This window comes from Polyodon spathula, unplaced genomic scaffold, assembly GCF_017654505.1.
Source record: "Polyodon spathula isolate WHYD16114869_AA unplaced genomic scaffold, ASM1765450v1 scaffolds_825, whole genome shotgun sequence".
NCBI classification, from domain to species: domain Eukaryota; kingdom Metazoa; phylum Chordata; class Actinopteri; order Acipenseriformes; family Polyodontidae; genus Polyodon; species Polyodon spathula.
Window position 1 is genome coordinate 115,746 of NW_024472312.1, and position 21,957 is coordinate 137,702.

General features: G+C 41.0%; 1 protein-coding gene across 1 annotated transcript; it reads left to right on the forward strand.

Moving 5' to 3' along the window:
* Positions 1-12,349: 12,349 nt before the first annotated feature.
* On the forward strand, positions 12,350-19,133 carry LOC121309024 (rho-related GTP-binding protein Rho6-like). The gene is made up of 5 exons (XM_041241869.1): positions 12,350-12,639; positions 13,265-13,352; positions 17,042-17,151; positions 17,260-17,394; positions 17,967-19,133. The coding sequence occupies exons 1-5, from the start codon at positions 12,520-12,522 to the stop codon at positions 18,210-18,212; spliced, it is 699 nt and encodes a 232-aa protein (XP_041097803.1). The 5' UTR covers positions 12,350-12,519; the 3' UTR covers positions 18,213-19,133.
* Positions 19,134-21,957: the final 2,824 nt, after the last annotated feature.

Consider the following 21,957-nt stretch of genomic DNA (forward strand, 5'->3'; position numbering starts at 1 on the left):
GTAAAGGGGGAGTAAACTCAAACTCACAGGCTTGCAAACGGCTGAGTTCAGGTCTCATTACTCATAGCACAGGGGGGGACTAGAATAGAAGCTTTCTTAAACCAGCATGTGCTGACCAGCTGCACAGTTACAGTAAGATGATTCTGGAGTTATAAGGACCGTGGTGCATGCACTGTTTTTTTTTTTGTTTGTAGCCTGTGTGTTAAGGTCTTGTGCGCTGCTCTGCCGTTACGGATTCGGTCCTCCTGTCGGTGAGATGACATTAAACGCTCCAGAACCACGAATGCATACGAGCCTGGACTATTGCATTGTGGTTAAGACGCTGGCTTGCTGTGCGCAGGGTGCCGGTTTGTGATCACGCCTCTACACTGCTCATTGCAATGGGCTTGATCTGTTTCTGGATACAGGGAGCATTTAGAAACAGACCAAGCCCAATGTAATGGGCACCGTAATGCTAATCGGAAAATATGCAAATATCAGCATTACCAGAGCCAATCAAATTGCGTGAAAGCACAAAGCGGGCAGAGCTAATTTGCATACAGACTCCAGATTTAGCTGGCCAATTAAAATGTTAAATCTAGTTAAGAGATTTAAGATATAATTAAATATTAAGCTAAATGTTAAATCACATAACTAGATTTATAAATGATATCTGATAAGGTACACATTTTAAAAAATATTTATGAATCTGGGAAAAAAAATACAATATTTAAGTTGTATTTACGCAGCCCAGGGGGGCTGAGATAAGAGTTGGCAGAGTTGTGGGAAAACACCACAAAAAATATAAAAATAAAAAACTCCGCCCTGCAATGTGATCCCGGCCTTTCTCAAAGAACAAGGAGCTTCAGTTTAATTACTTTTTAAAAATCATTCTGACTGGGTTTGTTTCTCCAGTATTTGATCTGCCGTCATGTTTCTCTAAATGTGCCTTTGCTTGGCTTTGAGCTTGTCTGGAGAATTCTAAATGCCGGGATCGAACAGCGCTGCTGTTAGGTCTTTACAGAGCAGGTGGGGCGAGTTGAGAAGTCACACTGTCACATGGTTTGAATGGGAAAGGCTGATCTGTGTGATAGATGCTGTGGCTTGCTAATGGTTCCTCTAGCTAGCTAGGGTTTCTTCAGGGTAATGCACTGGAGTAGGAATGGGATTCCAATGGAAGTCACCTCACTTTTCTATCGGGAGAAGGAATCTACAATCTTTTTTGAGTGAGTGGCTACACACAGCTCCTTTATATATATGTGTGTGTATAGATCTAATCACCATTTAGTTTTCAGGTTCAACTATTTTGGCAAAGTGAATTATCCTCCATGGCGGTGAATGTCCCTGACGATGTAATAGAGTGGTGTGGAAATATCGTGAGAACCGGTTCTCCAGATGTGGTGGAACATTTAGCACATCTTGAGATGTCATTGTCATGTCATTGTCATGTCACTGAGGGGATCACAGCCTCACCTGGAAAAAAAAACAGCACTTTAACTGAAAGAAAAATGATACAATTTAGTATTGGACCAGTAAGATTGAATAAAGTGCCATTTCAATCTTTTTTTTTTTTTTTTTTTTTTTGGTATTGTGCACGCCAACGCCTGCATGACAGTAACAAACAATAGGGTTTAACCCTTTGATTCACCTTCCGCGTTGCTGGTTTAGTGTTTGCTGAAGACCTGATTCACGATGACAGACTTTCCATTGCATCAGCACTGAGCTCTGATTCATTTCATACAAATATAAACCGTGTTCACAGTATTGTTGCAAACCACATAACTGCATAAAAACAATACAGGCTCTGTCACAAGCACAGACAAAGGTACACACTGATGACGTTTCCCACATTGTCACATGGCAGCTCCACAATCCGGGAGAATATATATTTTCCCCTCCAAAATGAATTATAAAGTGCAACGACAATCACATTCTCAAGTCTGCAAAACATAAAAGTGCCTAATTTTGGTTTGAAACTGGAAAATAAACGGCTACCAGGCACAGGCATGATGAAAAATACTGTACCGTGACTGCATCTGTATTTGTCACCACCCTTTGTTTTTGTGCAAACTCAAGGGGGAAAGCGCATGACACAATCACGCTGCCCCGCGGTGAGGGGAGAGTTTGCCAAACGCACTAATGAATCACCCGTGTGCGTTAGAGCGGCAGCGCACAGGGCAAGGCTACTGCCCAGCGGTCTAGCCCTGGCACTGGTAGAGGCACTGCGCTTGCTTTTTTTTTTTTTTGGGGGGGGGGGGGGGGGGGGGGGGGGGGGGGGGGGGGGGGTGGGGGGGGGGGGGGGGGGGGGGGGGTGGGGGGGGGGGGTGCAATTATAATAAGTCTTGAATTGTATAGAGCTCTGTCTGTGCGCATTGACAGGTATTTTACCTTCTTTTTTTGGTTCATTATCACGATTAACGTCGGTTTAGAATCACTAAACAAACTGAAACAGAATAAACGATTCTGCTAAAGCATAGAAACCTTGATCATTAGGAAAATCAATTAGAATTTCCAAAAAGAAATTTACCAGGAAGAAATGGGAATAAGGTATGTTTTGCCTTTTCTCATTCAGTGCCTAACTACAGTCAGCATATTATATTTTTCAGATGTTATAAGGGTGTGCTGATACCCGCACTCAAACTTGGAATTGATTTTAAGAAGTATTGGTCAGCAGGTATCCAATAAAGCCATTAATTAACGTGTTTGATTTAAAAACAAGAAAAGCTGTCCTTCCTTCACCTTTACAACTGAATACAAATCAAAAGGCAACTGACTTCCGCACTGATTTAAAAGCCGGCTGGAAGATTCTTTTCCCTCATCCGGGGCGCTGCTATTTTTACAGCTGTACTGCCAACTTTGAAAATAAGTTGCAAAACTAGCAAATGCAACTGAGTAGTCTCATAAATTGGTCAAATACATAATTTATATAAAAAATAAATAAATAAATAAAACAATTTAAGTGTGTCGACTGGTCGACCTATTCGAATATTTGTGCCTCAACTATTCGACTGTCAAATTAGTAGTCATTATACATGAAGTGTGCTGTAAAAAAAAAATTAAAAAAAAGAAAACTGCATTGAGAAAAACGCTAATGCTTCAGAAAGACCCAGAACTGAACAGCAGAATTGATGCTCGCTCTCTCTCTCTCTCTCTCTCTCTCTCTCTTCAAAGCTTGGAGGGATAGTTTCATCTCCATATCTAATTGTACTGTAGTTCATTTCTTCGTTTCATTAGCACAATAACACAATGGTAAGAAAGCCAATGTCTTTTTCTGCCTCCCGGCGGTCACATACGCCCTACTGATTATATGGCATCTCCTGGCAAGCCGCCTTCTTGAGATCTCTGTTTTGCTCCGGCAAGATCATTGACTGGTGCACCTGTTTCCTAACTGGCGCGTTTTGAACTTGAACAAATTGTGTGATGAAGGAAACGTCTCTGAAGTGTTTGAAATGCACAGGCAGTGTCAAAGCAGAAGCGGCAGCCTTGTGAAGACACGCGGAATACATAACGACTGAGACAAAGGACTTGCCAGCACTGTGTGTGTGTGTGTGTGTGTGTGTGTGTGTGTGTGTGAGAGAGAGAGAGAGAGCTGGGGTTGTATAAGGTTACTGCAAGATGTCTCGTTCAATAATTGAACACAAAGGAACACGTATGGGTTATTATTCAGGAGTCCGTGTGCTGAATGTCTGATCGCAGCATGATTCTTGTTTTCAATTCCTGTGATTATATGAATAACTGACAATTCAAAGCAAGGAAACGAAATAATTCTTCTTCTTCTTTTTCATCTTCTTCGGAAAAAAACAGATTTAGTACAAGTATACAAGCTTAGATAGAAATGAACAAAGGAAATCTAAGCTAAGTCACTATTGTTAATCTTTGAACAAATTAACAATATCTATCTATCTATCTATCTATCTATCTATCTATCTATCTATCTATCTATCTATCTATCTATCTATCTATCTATCTATCTATCTATCTATCTATCTATCTGTCTATCTATCTGTCTGTCTGTCTGTCTATCTATTTATCTATAGATAGATATGGCATGGTAGATGTCGTGCTAACTGCAATGGTGCATTGCTTGTGCAATACCTCTTCCAAATCCATTGTGTTTCTATTGCCGTTAATGCCTGTGTAAGGTAATAAAGTGATATTGTAAAGGTAATGGAATGGCTTTGCTGTATTTACTGTGTATCTCTGCACAAAAGCACATGCAGCAGCTGACAGGAGTGCTGAAGGGTTGTGACTGCTGGGGTAAGCACTCGCTTACAGGTCAGTGGGACTAATCAGCATTAAAACCCTTGGCTTGCCTTGCTTAGCGAGCCATGCACATGAATTCATTACAACACCTAATGAGCGTTCACACAGTCACGAGCAAGCCTAGCCACATGAGCTTCTAGGAGGCTGCAATGGTAAAAGAATGGGGCTTGATACCAGGAGGTTCCAGGTTCAATCCCAGCCACTGACTCACCCTCCCTCTTAGGGGTGAGGGAGCAGTTCAGTCTCCATGCCTCAAGCCTGCCCTGGACTGGAGGGAGCCCCCTTTCTCTAAGGTAATCTGCAGAGGCAATATAGACCCTAAGCATGGTTTGTCTAAAAATCTCACTACCAGGTAGCTGATCTACTTAGAAAGAATTTCTATAGTAGTGCAGTAGGTTACCTGTGCGTGTCGAATGTTCATAGAAATAATATTGATTTGTCACAATTACTACACTGGTACTATTCTATCAGTGACCCTACCAGCGTTGTTTAGGACAGCGTGCTGGTATTATGAAAGGGGATAGAGTAGCCATGCTAAGGGAAGCCAGCGATGATTATACAAGATCTTCCCACCTACCTAAAACACCACAAGGCTTCTCTAATGCTAATTTGGCTCAGGTAACAGTTGTTGGAGAGTTGCGTTTTTTTTCCCCTTTTCTGAAAACATATTGCGAGGTGGCTGTCAGCCTGCTTGTTTAGCAGTAACACCCATGTGTTTATTTACAGTGGCTGCTGGGTTCAGCCCTGAGGAAATTCAGAAGACGTTTTTCTGAAGTGCTGGGATCTCTCCACTCTACCAGCTGGCTCTCAGACTAACACCATGGCCTCAAACAGGCCTCACACCCGACCTCGGAGTGGTGGCTTTACCCAAAGAGAGGGCCATTTGGGGCCTCATGGAAAGTCAACATATGTAGGCTAGCTCATAATTCAGGCTGCTCGGCTGTTATTTTTGAGGGTTAAGGTTAGGGTTTATCTAAGGCAGATGTTGTCGTGTTTGTTTAATGTTTTCTTTTTAGGTTCATCTGAGAATTCTGTGGAAGTTTAATCAAAACTGAAAACAAAACAAAACCGCTTTCGGAAGCAAAATTGTTGGTTGCAGTTTTGTAAAATTAACATTTGTTTTTGTTTCTGTGTGTGTGTGTGTGTTGCGGAGGTAGGTGTTATTTAAAAAAAAAATCAAAAATCCTCCAAAAGTCTTTTCTCCTTTACATTCGGTTTCTTATTTCAAGACCACTTTTCCTACAATACAAAACAAATTAAAAAAAAAAAAAATCTCAAATACTGTTGGGGGGCTTGGGTATGAAATTCATCGTCTTTAAAATTCCTAAAAGTCTTATTCTATTAAGAAATACATTTGTGGCAGTGACTGTGGGTAAAAATAGCAAAAGCAAAGTTTTTATATGACTGGGACTCAAAGTGTTTTCAGAAAGAGAGAGCAATACAAAGACGTTGGAGATTGCAAGAGACAGGAACCACTTTCCTCAACAAGACAGGGCATGACTAGACTGGCACCCCATCTACACAGCGGGTGCATCTTACATCTACATCTTCTTTTATGCTGTCCTGCTCGGATACATCGTTTTAGCTGGAGTCGATGCTGTATAAAGCTTCAGTGTGATCTAGTCAGTGAAGAAGGATATTCACAAGCTGTTCTTAAATGTTCAGGGGCTTTCCTCACTCTCCCATCTGCTCCTCTCACTAACACTTCACACAGGCTTTCACACCCCCCCCCCCCCCCCCCTTCACACCGCTGTCCTGGGGAGGCCAGGTCCAGGAGACTGCAACCCTGGGGAGAGAGCAGGTGTCCCGGGATCTTTTGCTCGAGTTTCAGGGTATTTGCTGATTTATTTAGCCTGGGGTTCATCACCTGACAGGTAGCTGCAGAAAGCATTCTTATCATTTACCATGGGACTTTGTACACTCTGCTTTCCCCTTGCTCACACTGTGCTGCAATCCTGCTCCCCTGTGTTGAACCATGCTCCCCTGTGCTGTATCCTGTTCCCTGTGCTGTACCCTGCTCCCCTGTGATTTACACTGCTCCTCTGTGCCGTACCCTGCTCCCCTGTGCTGTACCCTTCACCTCTGTTCTATAACTTTGCTCCTCATATGTTTTCCCTAACAAATCAGAACTCAGTAGTTCCATATTAAGGGACAGCGGAAGCACAGCAGCTGTGTTCCGCAGTACAAACACAAACAGTAACACAGAGTTTGCTACTCAACTTGCTGATAGGTGCCAGATAAAGCTGGTAACAGGAACTCTTGAAAACTCCGGTACCGCAGAGGGCTGTTTGGGTGTCTGAGCGAAAAAGATTCCATTCGTTTACTGGAAACCCAGAGAAATCCAGCAACACTTCACTAACGCATAACGCATTACCAGCTCTGCTTGACAAGAAGAAGAGCTGCCAGCTTAGCGGAATGTATTTATTAATGCAATAGATTCTAATCTCAGTGACATGCCAACCCAAATAAAGCGAAAAAATGACAAGACTGTATCAGTCTGTATCCAAGTGATCTGAAATAGATCTAATACATATAGAATTTGTTTTGCCCATGTTATTAAATGTATTCTAAAACACAAATAAACCATATAGATACTGTATATAATGTTTTTTTTTTAAAAATGCAATATTCCATGTTTTATTTACATCAGTCACAAAAATAATTATCCGCTATTGTTAGAAATTGAAAGTTTTCAATTGTAATTAACCATGTGATACCCATTTCTGTACCACACCTGATCCCGTGCTTAGCCTCCCCTCTATATTATCGTTTTCATATCATTTTCATATGCAGAACATTATGTGTTGCCAGAAAAGCTTTTTCACAAGAAACGGAATCCAGTTAAAAGCAGGGTTTTTCATTTAAAAAATACTTGGGCATCGCAGGGTTAATCGTCTATAGCAATTTCTAATCAGGAGTCATTCTCAACCTGGGATTAAAGTGTATGTGTATATATATATAACAATGTATGCAGCGTTATTGTGAAATACATTTTCATTATTATTATTCACTATAATTGAAATGTGGTATCCCCTTCTCAGAGCATAGCAGAGTGGAATAAAGCATTAGCAGTTCAAATTCTGGAGTCATTTTATGTCAGCTTTCTGCTCCTGATGAAGTCGTCCGCTTATTGTCCTCGCTGTTGCTCGGATATTTAAAGGGTTTGACTCTATATCTTCACCATGCACCTGGAAGATGTTACTGAAATCAACGCTGCTGTAAACTGTGCAATGCTTACGGGATATTGCAGTGTTTTCTAATAAGTGACTGGAACAGGAACACGTATGATGTTTGGACGCTGATAATCCGAGGCAGTTAGGAGCTGTTTTTAACTGGACTGCAGGAAACATTTACTCCTCATTTCTTTCAGTTTAATAAAAAAATTCCCACAGTAGAAATTTCCCTTGGCTGGCCCTTCTGGAAAAACAACCTGGCTTCCTTGTGTTACTTATTCATCCAGGAGGAATGCCTTCTGCGCTGTGTGTGGGGCATTTTGGCAGGTGACTCACTGTTAATATTAACAGTATTTTGGCAACAGACTTTTCTCTCTCCGTTATAATTCTGGCAGAGAGATGGAATTCTGGAGCACTCTTTAGTCAAACTTGATGCCATTCAATGCTTTACACTTTTTAATGTAATCTAGTCAGTTTCAATGTAATCTAATACTATATATGAAACCAATAAGCTTTTAAAACAGTGTATCTCCAAGTGTAACCTTTATGAAAGTTAAATTTGCACAGTAAATGTGCGCTTTTCCCATGGCTCCACTGTGCCATGCTTTTCATTACAGCTCTCTGAGCTTTACTATGCTTACCCTGTCATCGTTTCACTTTGCTTTATCACACTTTGCTAGGCTTTTACTGCTGGAAACATCTATACTGGATTCGCACAATGACACAGCATTTAATTGCCTATTAAAAAAAACAAAAACCCTAGCCTTTCTAAAGGAACTCTGTGACCTGACAGTTTCACATCCAGTCATGTAGTTTCCAGTATTGTAGCAAGAAAGCAGTGGGGGGTTCCAGACACAGAGCAGTGATGCAGTTTCAGCTTGGCAGACGGGTCGATATCTAATGGCTCATCTCAGCCAGACCTGCAGACCACATCTTCCTGAAACCCTGCTAGCCCAATGCAAGCCAAGCATAAGGAGGCTTTGCACTAGATAGCAGCAACAGTGGAAAGAAAACAAATCGTCAGGCGTTGATTATTCTGTCTCCCTTTCGTCTGTTTGAAGATTTTTGCAGCCTTTGAAATGCAGATTCACAGCTCCCTTATAATAATCTCCATATTTTTTTTAGTTTGGAGTTAAAAAAAAAAAAAAAACAACATTCCGTTGCTTTTCTCCAAGGAGTAGGGATGTCCTTAAAAAAGTTTGCCACTGTAAAGGCATGGGAAAGTTTATTAACAGTGAAACATGTTGCTCATTGTAAAATGCAGGGTATGATGCATTTAAAAATATGCCAAACCTTCATGAATTATGATAAATGCATAGAATAAGCATAGGGAAAGCTTGAGAGGAATGTGTGCGTTTGTATAAGGGTAATCAGTAGGCCATATTGCCTCAAGAGCTGGCATCAAGAGAGCCCTGGACTGGTGTCATTTCTCATTCCACTCAATCAAGGGTTGGTCAAATCATAACACATAAACAAACAGTAAACCAACAAAGCAACAGTATCAATATCTGATATCTTAAAAAAGGGCTGAACAACAAAAAGAAAGCAGACCTGCTTTCCAATCAGAAACCCAACGGCATCTCTTGGAAGCTGTATCGGAACAGCTTTTGATTTCGGAGTGTAAACTTTAAGGGCAAATGACTAAACGGCTCTTACACTGACTGTTTGGATCCATTCAGACATATAAGCATAAAGTCTAACCCTCTAGATTTGCCTTGAACCTCAGTCTAGTATATGCAGGGTGTCCTGTACACCAGGCAGCATTAGCAATATTATATATTATGTGGATATTCAAAGTTAAAATCGACCGTTATATTACATATTATGCTAGGATAATCAATGTTGAAATTGACCATTGCCCTTATAAAGGTTTCCTATAGTGAAAGCACATCAAAGTGGACGAAAGCACTGTGAAAGCATGATACGGCATATATTGGCATTGTAAAGAACAGTGAGGCATGGCATGGCATATTAAAAGCAATGCAAACCAGGGTAAACTATGGTAAATGCCTCATATAAGCACAGTAAGATTAAAGACATAGTTTAGCCTTTTTAACCTGATTTACAAATATAATTGAAAACTGCAGAAATACCGTGGTGAATATTTATAAGGGTGGCTACACCACACATGAAATCATCTGAATTTGTTTTGCTTGAAGACACACTGATAGAGAGACAACCAACATTAACAATCACACAACGTCTGCCTCCATAATCTGTCTCTTCTAACTTGCCACAGCTCAGGCCTCTGTGTTAGTCTCAATCTAAAGATAGGAATGGCATTTTAATGAGGTATTCGCAAATCTCACTCATGTGGACAGTCTAACTTTCTGACCAAGCGACCTCTTAGATTCTCATAACAAAACAGAAATAAATAAACCGGGCAGACGAAACCGAGTGGCTGGCATATGAACCTCTTGGCTTCTGCTATCAGTCCCATCAGATCGTGCCTTTCGATTAAACTCAAACAACGATGCGTCTTTCATTAATAAAACCAACTTAGACCAATGATGGCCCATCTCTGTCCGCTAACGATTGGTAAACTGACTGATAGACTATCAGTGATTCAATCTGAATTAATAAAATACAGGCAGGCTGTGCTGGCTCCCAGATAACCTTGATCCTCTGGGGGTGCAAACCAAAAGCCCCTCTCAAACTTCCTAGCTGCAGACAAATGGGCTCCGACTGCCCACCTGCTCAAGCTGTGAGTGTAAACAGGCTCGGCATGCCTTAGCACTTCACATGTCAGCCCACTGCCCTAATCAACCACACCACTGTGGCTGTGCTGCTGTATTAACATCTGATGCACTGAAATAGGTTAACGAGGGCTGCTGCAGCTGAAAGTCTTATCGTGGTGGTTTTGCGGTTTTAGCAGGCTTTTCCCATGATCGTGCTATATATAGTTTACCCTGGTTTGCCATGCTTTAAAAAACATGTATTATGTTTTTTTAATTAATTTCAAAGACAATGCAATACCTACATACCTCTGTGTGCTTTACAATGCATCCCTATGCTTTACCAGACCTGTCTGTGCTTTACAAAGTTCCTGATGCTTTACCAGACCTCTCTGTGCTTTACAATGCTTCCCTATGCTTTACCAGACCTATCTGTGCTTTACAATGCTTCCCTATGCTTTACCAGACCTGTCTGTGCTTTACAATGCTTCCCTATGCTCTACCATACCTCTCTCTGCTTTACAATGCTTCCCTATGCTTTTCACTGTGCTTTGACACTTCGCTATGCTTTTACAGTACACAACTTTTATAAAGGAGGTGATAACTTAAAACCACAAAATTCCCAAACTGCTACTTACTGTACTAAATGAGATTATTGCAAATCACCCTTATTTAAGTCAAAAATTTTGGGTTGTCTAAATAAGACTGATTGTGAATAAACAAAAAAAGGGTGCTATAAAAAACTAATAAACAAAACAAAGTGTTTGAAAAGGTGACACAGACATCAGGCTATATCTTGATCAATGGCCAACTTGGTGGACTGGGATAATTGGTCACCGTATTCTGGGCAGAGAGGAGATAATGACTAGCTTTGTTGCTTAAGTGAGAATTATCTTAAAAGCAAATAGCTATTGTTTTTCATTTAGGACACCACAGTGATCTAACAGTAGACAATAACGGTTTGTTGTTTGAATCTGTTGTCTTGTGAAGCCTTGGTGCCACCAAGAGGCTACACTGAAGCTTGTTTGATCACCTCAGTCTATGAAAGACACAGCTCAATACAAGTGTAAATTAACACAGTAAAAAAACAGAACCAGCACCAGCAGTTATAATTAGAGGTTAAAAACACCCCTGTGCTCTTAAAAATTAGGGCAGATTAAGGTTACATATGCAAAACACTGGGCATTGTACTTTTTTTTTTACTTGTGCAACTTTGCAGGGGGGGCTTCTCGTTTTGTCTTGATTGTAGGGAATTGTTTTCTCTTTTTAGGGAAATTGAAGTTTAAGTATAATTAATGGTAGCTGTACCTTTGTTTGACAATAGGAAAACACCCATCAGATCGCAATTGATTGCTCCTGTACCGAAATCTGACAGGGTACCACTTTCAATGCGACAACGTACCAGATTAACTTTTGGTACTCCTATCACATTCTGACGATGTACCACTTTCTGGCACTACACCAGGATTGTGTTTGCGATGATGCCAACTTTACCCGCCAGCAAAATATAAGATATTAGTCTCCTGCATACAACACCTTTTGTTTTTTGTTTTTTAAATCAACTGGGTTAAAAGTTGAGAAGAGCTTGAACAAGAACACACGTTTATTGCTTTTATTTAAATTTTTATCAAAGAGTAATTCTTATATAAAAAAAAAAATAATGATTAGCAAACGTGTATTAAAAAGAGATGCGTCGGCTTGTCTTTTGAGTCTGCGGCAGAAAACAACATGCAGAGATGCTAATTGATTAGAAAATGTGCGAAGGTGACAATTAAATTAACTCAGACGCGTCTGGTATTCAGAAAGGGTCTCTCCGCCGAGACGTTTACCTTGCCTTTGTCGAAGAAGCTGCTTGCGGGTGGATTATAAATATTTCTAACCATACACATTGCATTTCAGCGGCTGTTTAATTTCCAACTCCCCATTGTGCATCACATCGGATACAACGCTATTCAAAAACACAGAGATTGCGTATTGTTTTTGAATAGCCGTGGGTACCCGTGTTTCTTTTTTTTTTTTTTTTAAGACAGCGATACACATTCCGTCTCTCTCCAATAACATAGTACCGGACTGACTAACATTTCAAAATAGTCGGAAGAGTATACGGGAATTATTATTTTTTTTTTTTTGGGGGGGGGGGGGGGGGGAGCAACACAACTTTTGGAAATGCCAGAATTCCCCCGGAGGGCGTCACAGCCAGACACTGGGATTCTGATTGGCTGACGAGGCTATTTAAAGGAAGGCTGAGGTTGTCGGTCCTCATCAGACTGCACTGCAGAGAAGCGCAGAAGAGATTTCCAGGGATCATCGAGTCAGGGACTGGGGCGATCCACGGGGGATATTAGTGTCGTGACTACCAGCAACAAAACTGTACCTTCGTGTGTATATATATATTTTTGGGGTCTCTCAACTCAACACCCAAATTCAAAATGAAGGAAAGGAGAAGTATACAGCCATCGGTGGTGCGGTGTAAACTTGTCCTGGTAGGGGATGTTCAGTGTGGAAAAACGGCGATGTTGCAGGTCCTGGCCAAAGACAGCTACCCAGAGGTATGTGCAATTAATTTCGCTTTTTTTTTTTTTTTTTTTTTTTTTGTTTAATGATGCAGGCGGCATGTTTAAACGAGACAAGCACCTAACACGACGCATTCAAATATCATCCACGTTGCATTATTATTCAGGACTAGGACAAGCGCATTATTACAGTGTTGTCAAAATGTTTCAACTAAACCTGAAATGCCGCGTCTCCCTGCGTCTCGTTTGCAGCGAGGTTGCAGAGTCACGCAGTACAGATTGTTTCTGGTTTATTGTCTTGCAGAAGGCTTTAGATGCTGGATACGTCTTTAAAAAAATAAATAAATCGTTAGTTAATGAGTTGATTTTGTTGTGCATGTTTTGCACTCTTTATGAATCCTGCTACAATTCATGTGTTTTGTGTCCTTTCGTTTACCATATCGGTATTTTGTTCAAAGATCATTCGTTTTTTTTAACATTTTAAATGTATTTTAAACGGTTTTACAAAAGAGAAACTAATAGAACATATATTCTGTAATACGTGAATGTATAGAAGGGTGTGTAGTTGCATGCGGAGTATCGCGTTTATTTAGCCTGTATAGCGTGCAGTGTGTGTGTCGTGATATTTTATAAAGAGGACCCGTGTGTGTTTCTATTGCAGACGTATGTCCCGACTGTGTTTGAAAACTACACCGCCTGTCTGGAGCTGGAAGACCACCGAGTCGAGCTCAGCCTTTGGGACACATCAGGTAAGAACTGATCAATAATCAATACTGGATTTCAATGGTGTATTGATTGTGGTTTACCGGTGGTGTGTGTGAATTAACGTTCGTCTACGGGAATTGTTTTACTGTAATTAGTCTTATGTAACGGATTCTAAACATTTTAGTGTTTGTTTTGTAACGCCTTTTTTGTCTGAAGTAAAGCCTAGACAAATGTATGTGTGTGTGTGTATATATGAGAATAATTGTCTGAAGGTGTCCAGTTTGACCCATTTTCAATGTAATGACATGGGTATGGTTTGGGTCGATATATTGATGATCTTTCCGCTTTGTGTCGACAAATTCTCTTGTAGAAACAACAAACTTGTTAAATTTTGCAGGAATTGATTTCGAATAGTTTTAACTCGCATCTCCTTCAAGGCAGAAAAGGGAAATCGACTGTTTCCCCCCCCAGCCAGACTTTAAAGAATAAAACGCACTAAACTGTGCGCGTTAACATTGCAAATGTGAAAAACCCTTTCTCGCTGACGAGTGCCACAGAGCAACCGAACCAATACAATAGTTTCATTTATATTCATTGAGGTTAATTAGCGTAGTTTAGTTTCTTAATTATTAATTAGCAGGGAAGAGGAGAAATAGATTACAATATAATGGATCGAATGCAAAAGTATTACATTTCCCACCGATTTCGTTATCTCCTATTGCTTTATTCTGTATTGAACAAGTCTTCCCGTTCCGTATATGGATCATTGCGGATAGTAACGAGTTTTGATGTGTGGGGTGCTCAAATGACGGCTCTTTGTTCAAAAAAAGCAAAGCGCTTCAGGCTGAACTGTGGCATTTCAGATGCCTGTCGACCTCCCGGGGAGGCTACTGTATACATTTGCACATTTTTGCATGTTTTCAAAGCAGGTGTCGTCAGAAGGGGAGCAAGCACAGCGCTCCATGTTCAATTCTTATTGAACGGTATTAAACTAGCACCCAAACTAGCGTTATACATTCCAGAAAAAAAAGACTTGCAGCATTCTGCTTTCGATTATTTTTTTAGTTTTCAGCACACCAGAGCAATCGCGCATCAGGCGCTTCATTTCAAGTGAAACAGGCTGTTAACCCATGCAGCAACCATTTCCCGCTTGATGCTAGTTTTGGGCTTGGCGCTGTTGTCTTGGCATGGGTATGGTGAGCAACTATGTCATTGTGGCCTCTGCTGAATTTGGAAACTACAGCAACCTTCCCTTTTGATTGGACCCGTGATCACCTGCCGCTAGCTTTGACAACACGGTTTGCACAGTAATTAAATAATTAAATAGAACCTCACTTGCATAGCAGAGGGTTCTAAAGCAGAACTATTACAGGAGCCATGAATTGATTCATCAGATTTGAGAACCCCTGATTTTAAGGGTTGTGTGTTTTTAGTATTGGTTACAACAACACTGGAGGGAAACAAATACTGTCTGTTCTCTGCCAGAGTATTGATCAATTATTGATCCTTTTCCTTGCTTTTATTGTAGCATCCCTGGTCCCAGTCTACAGAGGCCTCTGCTGTAGAGATTAGTGAATCTGGCATTTATTAGTGCCTCTGTGGTGTACAAAGGGTTAACATTGTCAGGCGTTCTCTTCAGATAAAGATTATAGATGAAACCAATAGGTTTGCCAGCCTAATTTAATGAATGAATCCTGATGAACTGCAGATGACGTCGAACCTTTAACTATTCTGATTAGTTGCATGCTTACCAAGCAGTTGTGTAATAGTGTGTGCAATCATTCATAATATCCAGCAGAAATCAAATCTCAAATTCCAGAACAGTACTAATCTTTAACTGGCTTTTACCTGTACTATTCAACCTTGTTTTGGATTTAGAATGCGTTAGCTGGTTGCTCCTCTGAATTAGAAGTGGACACCTGTTCAGCCATCATTTTATACCAAGAATACTACTGACTTTTTGCCAGATCCACTTTGTAGGAAACAAAAGTACTCCACCCACAGTCCCTGAAATTCCTGTGGAATGCCTTTTATATCTTTTAACAGCCTCCTTTCAGAAGTGTCATTCTTTCCTAGCTCAGACCAAGAGAGGCTTCTGATGCAAATGTTGCCTCCCACTGGGTGAATAGGATTTCTCTATTGTAAGAGCAGCAGCGAGGTTCCACTTAGTAACTATCAATCCGTCACATTCCATCCCTGGGCTGTGGAGAGAGAGACCCCCACATGCACCAGCTGTCTCGGGGGACTTGGGGATTTCTCCCACGGATATGGAGGGGGTGCGTGGTGTGATTAACCCCTTAACCTCCAACAGATTTGTTTTGGGCGTAGCCACGCCAACAATGCAATGACAACAATCTGCCCAGCTTGCTTTATCCACTGTCTGCAGCTAGCTTTGTGAACTTTCTGTAATGTCACGCTGCCTGATACTGTTCATTTTTTATGAGGTTAGGGTAACCTAGATACAGACCATCGTTCAAATCAATAACCATTTAAAATGTTCATTCATTAATGCTTGGATGGACATGGGTTTTCATTAATTGATTTTAAACAAAACTAATTTTGAATTGACTGGGGAAAGTAGAATTTATACCATATTGCAGTAAAACAGTTGCATTACCTGTTGGTTTCTGTGCAGTAGGATGTGCTCATGATCTTTGAGGTAGTCAATTTTTATAGATTTTATGCAGGAATTCAAACACTATCTGATACATTTCAAGCAGTATTTGTTAGTTTCTCCCAGCACTGATTCTTGTGTACCTCGCAATCCTGCTCCAAGTTTAAATGAGAGGATTGTCAATGCACGCATGTAATGTCGCATTTCCACGGTGCTACAGCAGTTCAGTGTTCTCCTGTAGCACTGAGATTCCTGCTGTTACCGTCTGCATCCCTGAGATTGGCGCAGTTGACAGCGGTTACCTCTGTCTGCATATTAAGCAGGTCTAGCCCTGCTGAAATTCCAGGGCTGGTGCAGCGGGGGTCGGCTCTTGTTCTTTTCAATTCTTTAATGTGTTGCTGTCTGAAGTGTAGGTTTTGTTTTCAGCTCGAGGCCGTTGTTTTGATCCCCTTTCCCGTGGGCGGTCGGAGAGTCCTGCCAGTTTTGTGTCTTGCCGAGCAGATTGTAAAACGGATAGCTTGTCATTTTATTAAGATCTGGATTTGTTTTTAATTAGTAGGCGCTTTTAACCGGCATCTGCTTAAATATGTATTTATTCTAAGTTGGGATCCTAGAATAGACTGTAAACATGATTCAATAAACTTGGACAACACAATCGATTGGGAAATAGTAGCAATTCATTATTGGAAAATGGTAATAAAGGGGGGGGGGGCAAGCATTGCAGCATTCAGGTGAGGTTCTTAATCTGAGGGAGGGTGGGGAAGGAACACTGATGTTACAGCGTTGGTTGTCAGCGGGCCTGTTGCCATGGCTACGCAATACTGCAGGTACCAAATGAGAACCTGCAAGAAGACCCTGCTTAGAATTCAGAGCATGAGGAGTCTGGCTCTGCCAAATATTCCAGATCTCACTCTACCTGCTTGCATATCCACATCCCAGAGCAGCAATAAGGATGAGCCTGGGCTTTGGAACTTGAACTGCAGCTGTGCTGCGATGACGAAGACGGTGGATCCTGGTTTCAGCGCGGCTAGATGGCTGAGGCTTGTCTTTTCTAACCTGCATTTTGATATCAAATCCTTGTCTCGTCTCTCTTAACCAGTTTTTCTTCGTCTCTTCCAGGGTCCCCCTATTATGACAACGTCCGTCCTTTGTGCTACAGCGATTCGGATGCTGTCCTCCTGTGTTTTGATATCAGCCGCCCGGAAACCATCGACAGCGCTCTTAAAAAGGTGAATAGACTTTTGATTGTGTTCATTTAGCCCAGTGCCTCGATACAGTTTTTAATGTTGGTGGTTTAATGTCTGCTGTGATCTTTAACAGTCTCATTATTCCTGCAGTGGAAGGCAGAAATCCTGGACTACTGCCCTAGCACCCGAATCCTCCTGATTGGTTGCAAGACTGATCTGCGAACGGATGTCTGCACTTTAATGGAACTGTCCAATCAGAAGCAAGTACCCCTCTCTCACGAGCAGGTAAGCTTAACACCTGGCATAAAAATAACTGTAGATACAGTGGGGTGCTCATGTACTGGAACACCCCATTGCCTCAGTTTTGATTGGTTGTGCATATGAAATCAAACCTAACTGAAAATCAAAATTAAGCACATTTGTGATTTGGTTAACTATTGACTTTTGCAAGTTTTAAAATGTTAACAAAAGGAACAAAGCCACACATGGTAAAATCCATGAGACTTTAGAAGTTTAAATGCTGAAAAGCGGTGTACGTATTTTGTGAGAAATAAAAGCACTCCAATAGAGAATACTACTAGTGTACAAGACTAATTCCTATTTGAAATAGGCTGTGATTTTAACACTGTATTAAATGCTCTTGCATTCTGTAGTTATTACTCTTTTTTTTTTTTTAAACACAAAAGGCAGTCTGTATTTGACATGCATATTTCTAATAACATTTTAGCATGTACGGAACATTTTTGCAAACCACTACTTGTGGCAATGCTACTAGATAAAAGAAAAGGGCTTGATCAACAGTAAAATGGAGTGCTCTGAAGTTGGGTTAATAAGCGTGCGCTGTTTTGTTGTTGTAGGGTACCGCCGTCGCTAAGCAACTGGGAGCCGAGGCCTACCTGGAGTGTTCAGCCTTCACCTCTGAGAAGAGCGTCCACAGCGTCTTTCGAACGGCCTCGCTGGCCTGCCTGAACAAACTGAACCCCAAAACCAAGCCGAGCCCCACTCGCCGGCTATCCAAGAGACTGCTGCACCTGCCCAGCAAATCAGAGTTCATCACATCCACCTTCAAGAAAGAGAAAGCCAGGAGCTGCTCGGTCATGTAAAAACAGGACCATCCTAAAGAAAACCGTGAGGCGTCATTCATTTAGCACAGCGCTTCCCATCTCCTCAACAGACCAGGCTTTTGTTTAAAACAGCTGAATTGATTTCTTGATTTCTCCTCCGAGGAGAGCAGAAGACCATTTTAAGCAAGATGGCTTGTTCCCGAATTGCACCCTGGGCTGTGTTTTGAAACAAGTGTCGCAGGCAGTGCCCTTGTTGGCAAGTCTAGGTTAGGAGCGTGTAAGCTTTTGCCTAAAGTGAACCTAGTTTAAGCAGCTTTCTTGGGTGCATGTTTCACAAGAATTTGCCATAAATGATATTCGCAGAACAGTCTGTCACTGTATTGAAGTCCTGGTCTGTTGTCTGAACTGAGTTTGAGAAGCGTTGCTGTAGCAAGCGACCGGACCGCGCAATGTGAAAATGTTATGCTGAAAACCGAGGACTGATGGGAAGGGGGGGGTGAAATGGGGCTTTAAAGCGACGGGCTGGACCTGTCTGACCAAAAGTTATTTTTCCATTTCAAGTCGGAGAGAGAACAAAGTCAAATTTTTAATTTGGCTGAATTTATTTTATTTTTTTTTTTTTCTTCTGAAGTTAATTGCCTTGGCGCTGTGGACGGCTCCTTTTTAGCCTTTGACTTCAGGAAGCGATTTGCACAGAGACTTTTGATTGGGCATGCGCTGGATTCTTCTGCGTTGCCTAGCGACTGGCAAAGGGGATGTGGATTCGGAAAGCCGAGAGAGGAAGGATTATCTTGCAGAATAAAAGGGGGACTTGTTATCAGTGTTCATTGTAGCAAACATCCTGCTGAATAAGAATACACATCTGGCTGTACATATCCTGTTTTATAATCTTTGCAAAACTCCAGGATAATGTTGGAAGGGGGGGCAAATTGAAAAATGTGATTTTGATGTAAAATACTGTAATCTTGTTTATTTATTAAAATATCAAAAGGTTAAATATCATTTGTTTTGTCTTTTGCATTTATTGTCGTTCTATTTGTTTGGCCAACCATTGTAATGATGGGAGATTACAAGCAATCTGTTTATAAGGGGGAAATCAACCCTTTAAGGGACCCATGGAATTGAGCGCTTGTTCAAACGGTTTCTTCTTAAAACACATTCGAGAGCAACTTGTATCACAAGGAGGAAACTGACAATTCAGATGACCGGATCCAACCTGCCTGTACATTTTAAACCCTGTTTCTGGTACCTCATTGCAAAATAAGAAAGCTGTTGGTGGGACACATGTCCCTTGTACCTTTTACAGTTAAAATATACCATTCAGGTCTCTTGGGGTTTGAAACGCTTGACTTATACCTCCAATTAAAATAACCATATTAGGACCAATGAATAATCCGCAGTAAGCAAATAATCCTAATGTTGTATACAGTAGTAGGGTTCAAGAAACTGTTCAGAATTGCAGAGCTGTGAAAAGTTAATGTAAACTTGGCAAGGTTTTTCAATGTCTATTTATAGAGAACTTATACTGATTTGGGGGTATATAGCTACACTAAACAGAAGCAGAACAGTGTGTACTGTAAGGTATACAAGGCAGACACTTATAAAAGTATTAAAACAATAGTTTTTTCGTTCATTTTATATACCTATCTGCATGAAAGCGTCAGGGTGTGAATTGACATTTGAGCAGTAATTGGAGATATAGAAACAGTAAGTACTCCTGTGTGAACACGTCGGGCTGCTCTGATTTAATTGGGCATCATAAGCAACATCCTGAAGTTGCATGCATTTTACCACGTAGCTGTGTTCCTTTTGAATGAAGCGATTGTGTGGCTTATTAGTCAGCAATTCACTCGCTAATTTACCTGTTTGAAGATTTCCAGTCAGTGGTTTGATTTCATAGGCACAACTACAGAAGCAATGGGGTGTTGCAATACATGTGCAGACCGCTGTATGTTGCTATTGAAATAGAAGGCATGCATCATGGAAACACAGCGGATGCATTTTCCCTGTGCTGATGCCTTTGATATGAGAGAAACTAACAAGTTTCATCACCACCAGGCATTCCGGTAACAGGAAACCATTAAAAGACAAAAGGGAAGGAAGTTGCTCCAGGATAAGGACAGTGTTGCTTATTTTTCTCGCAGTGCAAGCCTTCTGGAATGTTGCTGGAGGTAATGGAATTCTAAGGAGTCAGGAAACTTAGAAAAGCCATTAAAAGTTTAAATAGAATAAGATTAGACCAAACCTTAACGTTCCCATTTTTAAAAAAGCTATTTTTTTTTCTATAACCCCTTACACTAGGAATTGAACGCTTATTCAAACATTTTCTTAAAAAAAGATTTGAACGTGACAATTTAGATGACCAGATCCAACCTGTTGGCACATTTTAAACCCTGTTTTGTGCACCTCATTGCAAAAATATGAAAGGGAGCATCATTTTTTGTGCGGGACATGTGTTTCTTGTAGGGTGGAAGCAGGTTTTGGCATGCACTGAGCTCTTAACTGTTTTGCAAAAGTAAAATAATAATTTTGGACCACTCAGGTGTTTATTATCCAATTCGGAGATCAAATAAAGTGAGGCAAACCTAATTCACATATCTGAACCCATTAACAAACTAACAAATCCAGAAATATTGGTCCTCTCAACTCACGTCTTAATATAAATTCTCCTGAACGATACAGACTTTCTGGGCTGAATTTAAAAAATAGAAAATATATCAGCAGTTAAATCTCTCTCTACCAAAAAGTTTCAACTTGGAACCCTGGGAAGACCAAACGACAGAGGTGGACTTTTGTCACCAGTGCTTGTAAATTCCTTCCTAAGAGGTCAGTGAAACATGTTGTGTTTTCTCTTTGAAACATGTATACTTCTGGCTGTCAATAACGAAGACCTCAGTTCAGTACAGACGGCCTTGTTGCTGTGCAAAATGGGGTCGTGACCCAGCAGACTTAATTCATGTTGTTATTCGGAGTCTGTCTTGGAATGTGGAAATGAAGGCAGGGATTTCAAGGGTAAAGGCAGATGTATCTCCTCCCGTTATGAAAGCAGAGCCTGTAATCAGAGGTCTGGAGATCGTTGTTGGATTGGAGATCGCTTCGTCAGTCAAGCGATCGTGGCTCACGAACGCACGCAGAGACCATGAAGGACAGAACTCGGGTAAAAGGGCAGCCAGCTCCCCAGCTAATGTTTCTTCTGTTCCAATGAAGTCCTGTAATTTATAAACCGCTGTTACCTTATTATGACGGCAGAGTATCTAGGAAAGATAGTGGCTTGTTTTCAAGGCAAACCAATCTAGGTTTTTTTTGCAGACCGGGTCTTGTGTTAATGGCACAGTACTCCGAGTTCTGATAGTAATACTCGGCATGCAGGAGCTGCCTTGAGAAACCACACGATGCGTTCGTCCCCATGTCACTGCGGCAGTTAGCACTGAGAACTGCTTTCATTAACACCTTATAGACAACAGACAGCCATTATGGACCTGCTATTATTTCTCAACGGTCTGTAATTTCCAATAGGTGGGTCCTTGTTGCTATAGTACATATCAGTACCCTGATAGCGATGGGATGCATCTGAAATGTCTTTGTATCGGCTGACTTGTAGTACGTAGTTTGTCAATGAAAGTAAAAATGCTCTTGCATATCTATTAATATACAGCCTAGGAAGGCATTGTAATCAAAACTACAAGGTGCTCTACACTCTTAGGAAAAAAAGGTTCTGTCTAGAACCATTCTTTGCACCAATGTCATAGATGAACCTTTTTTGGTTCTTCAAAGAACCTTTTCA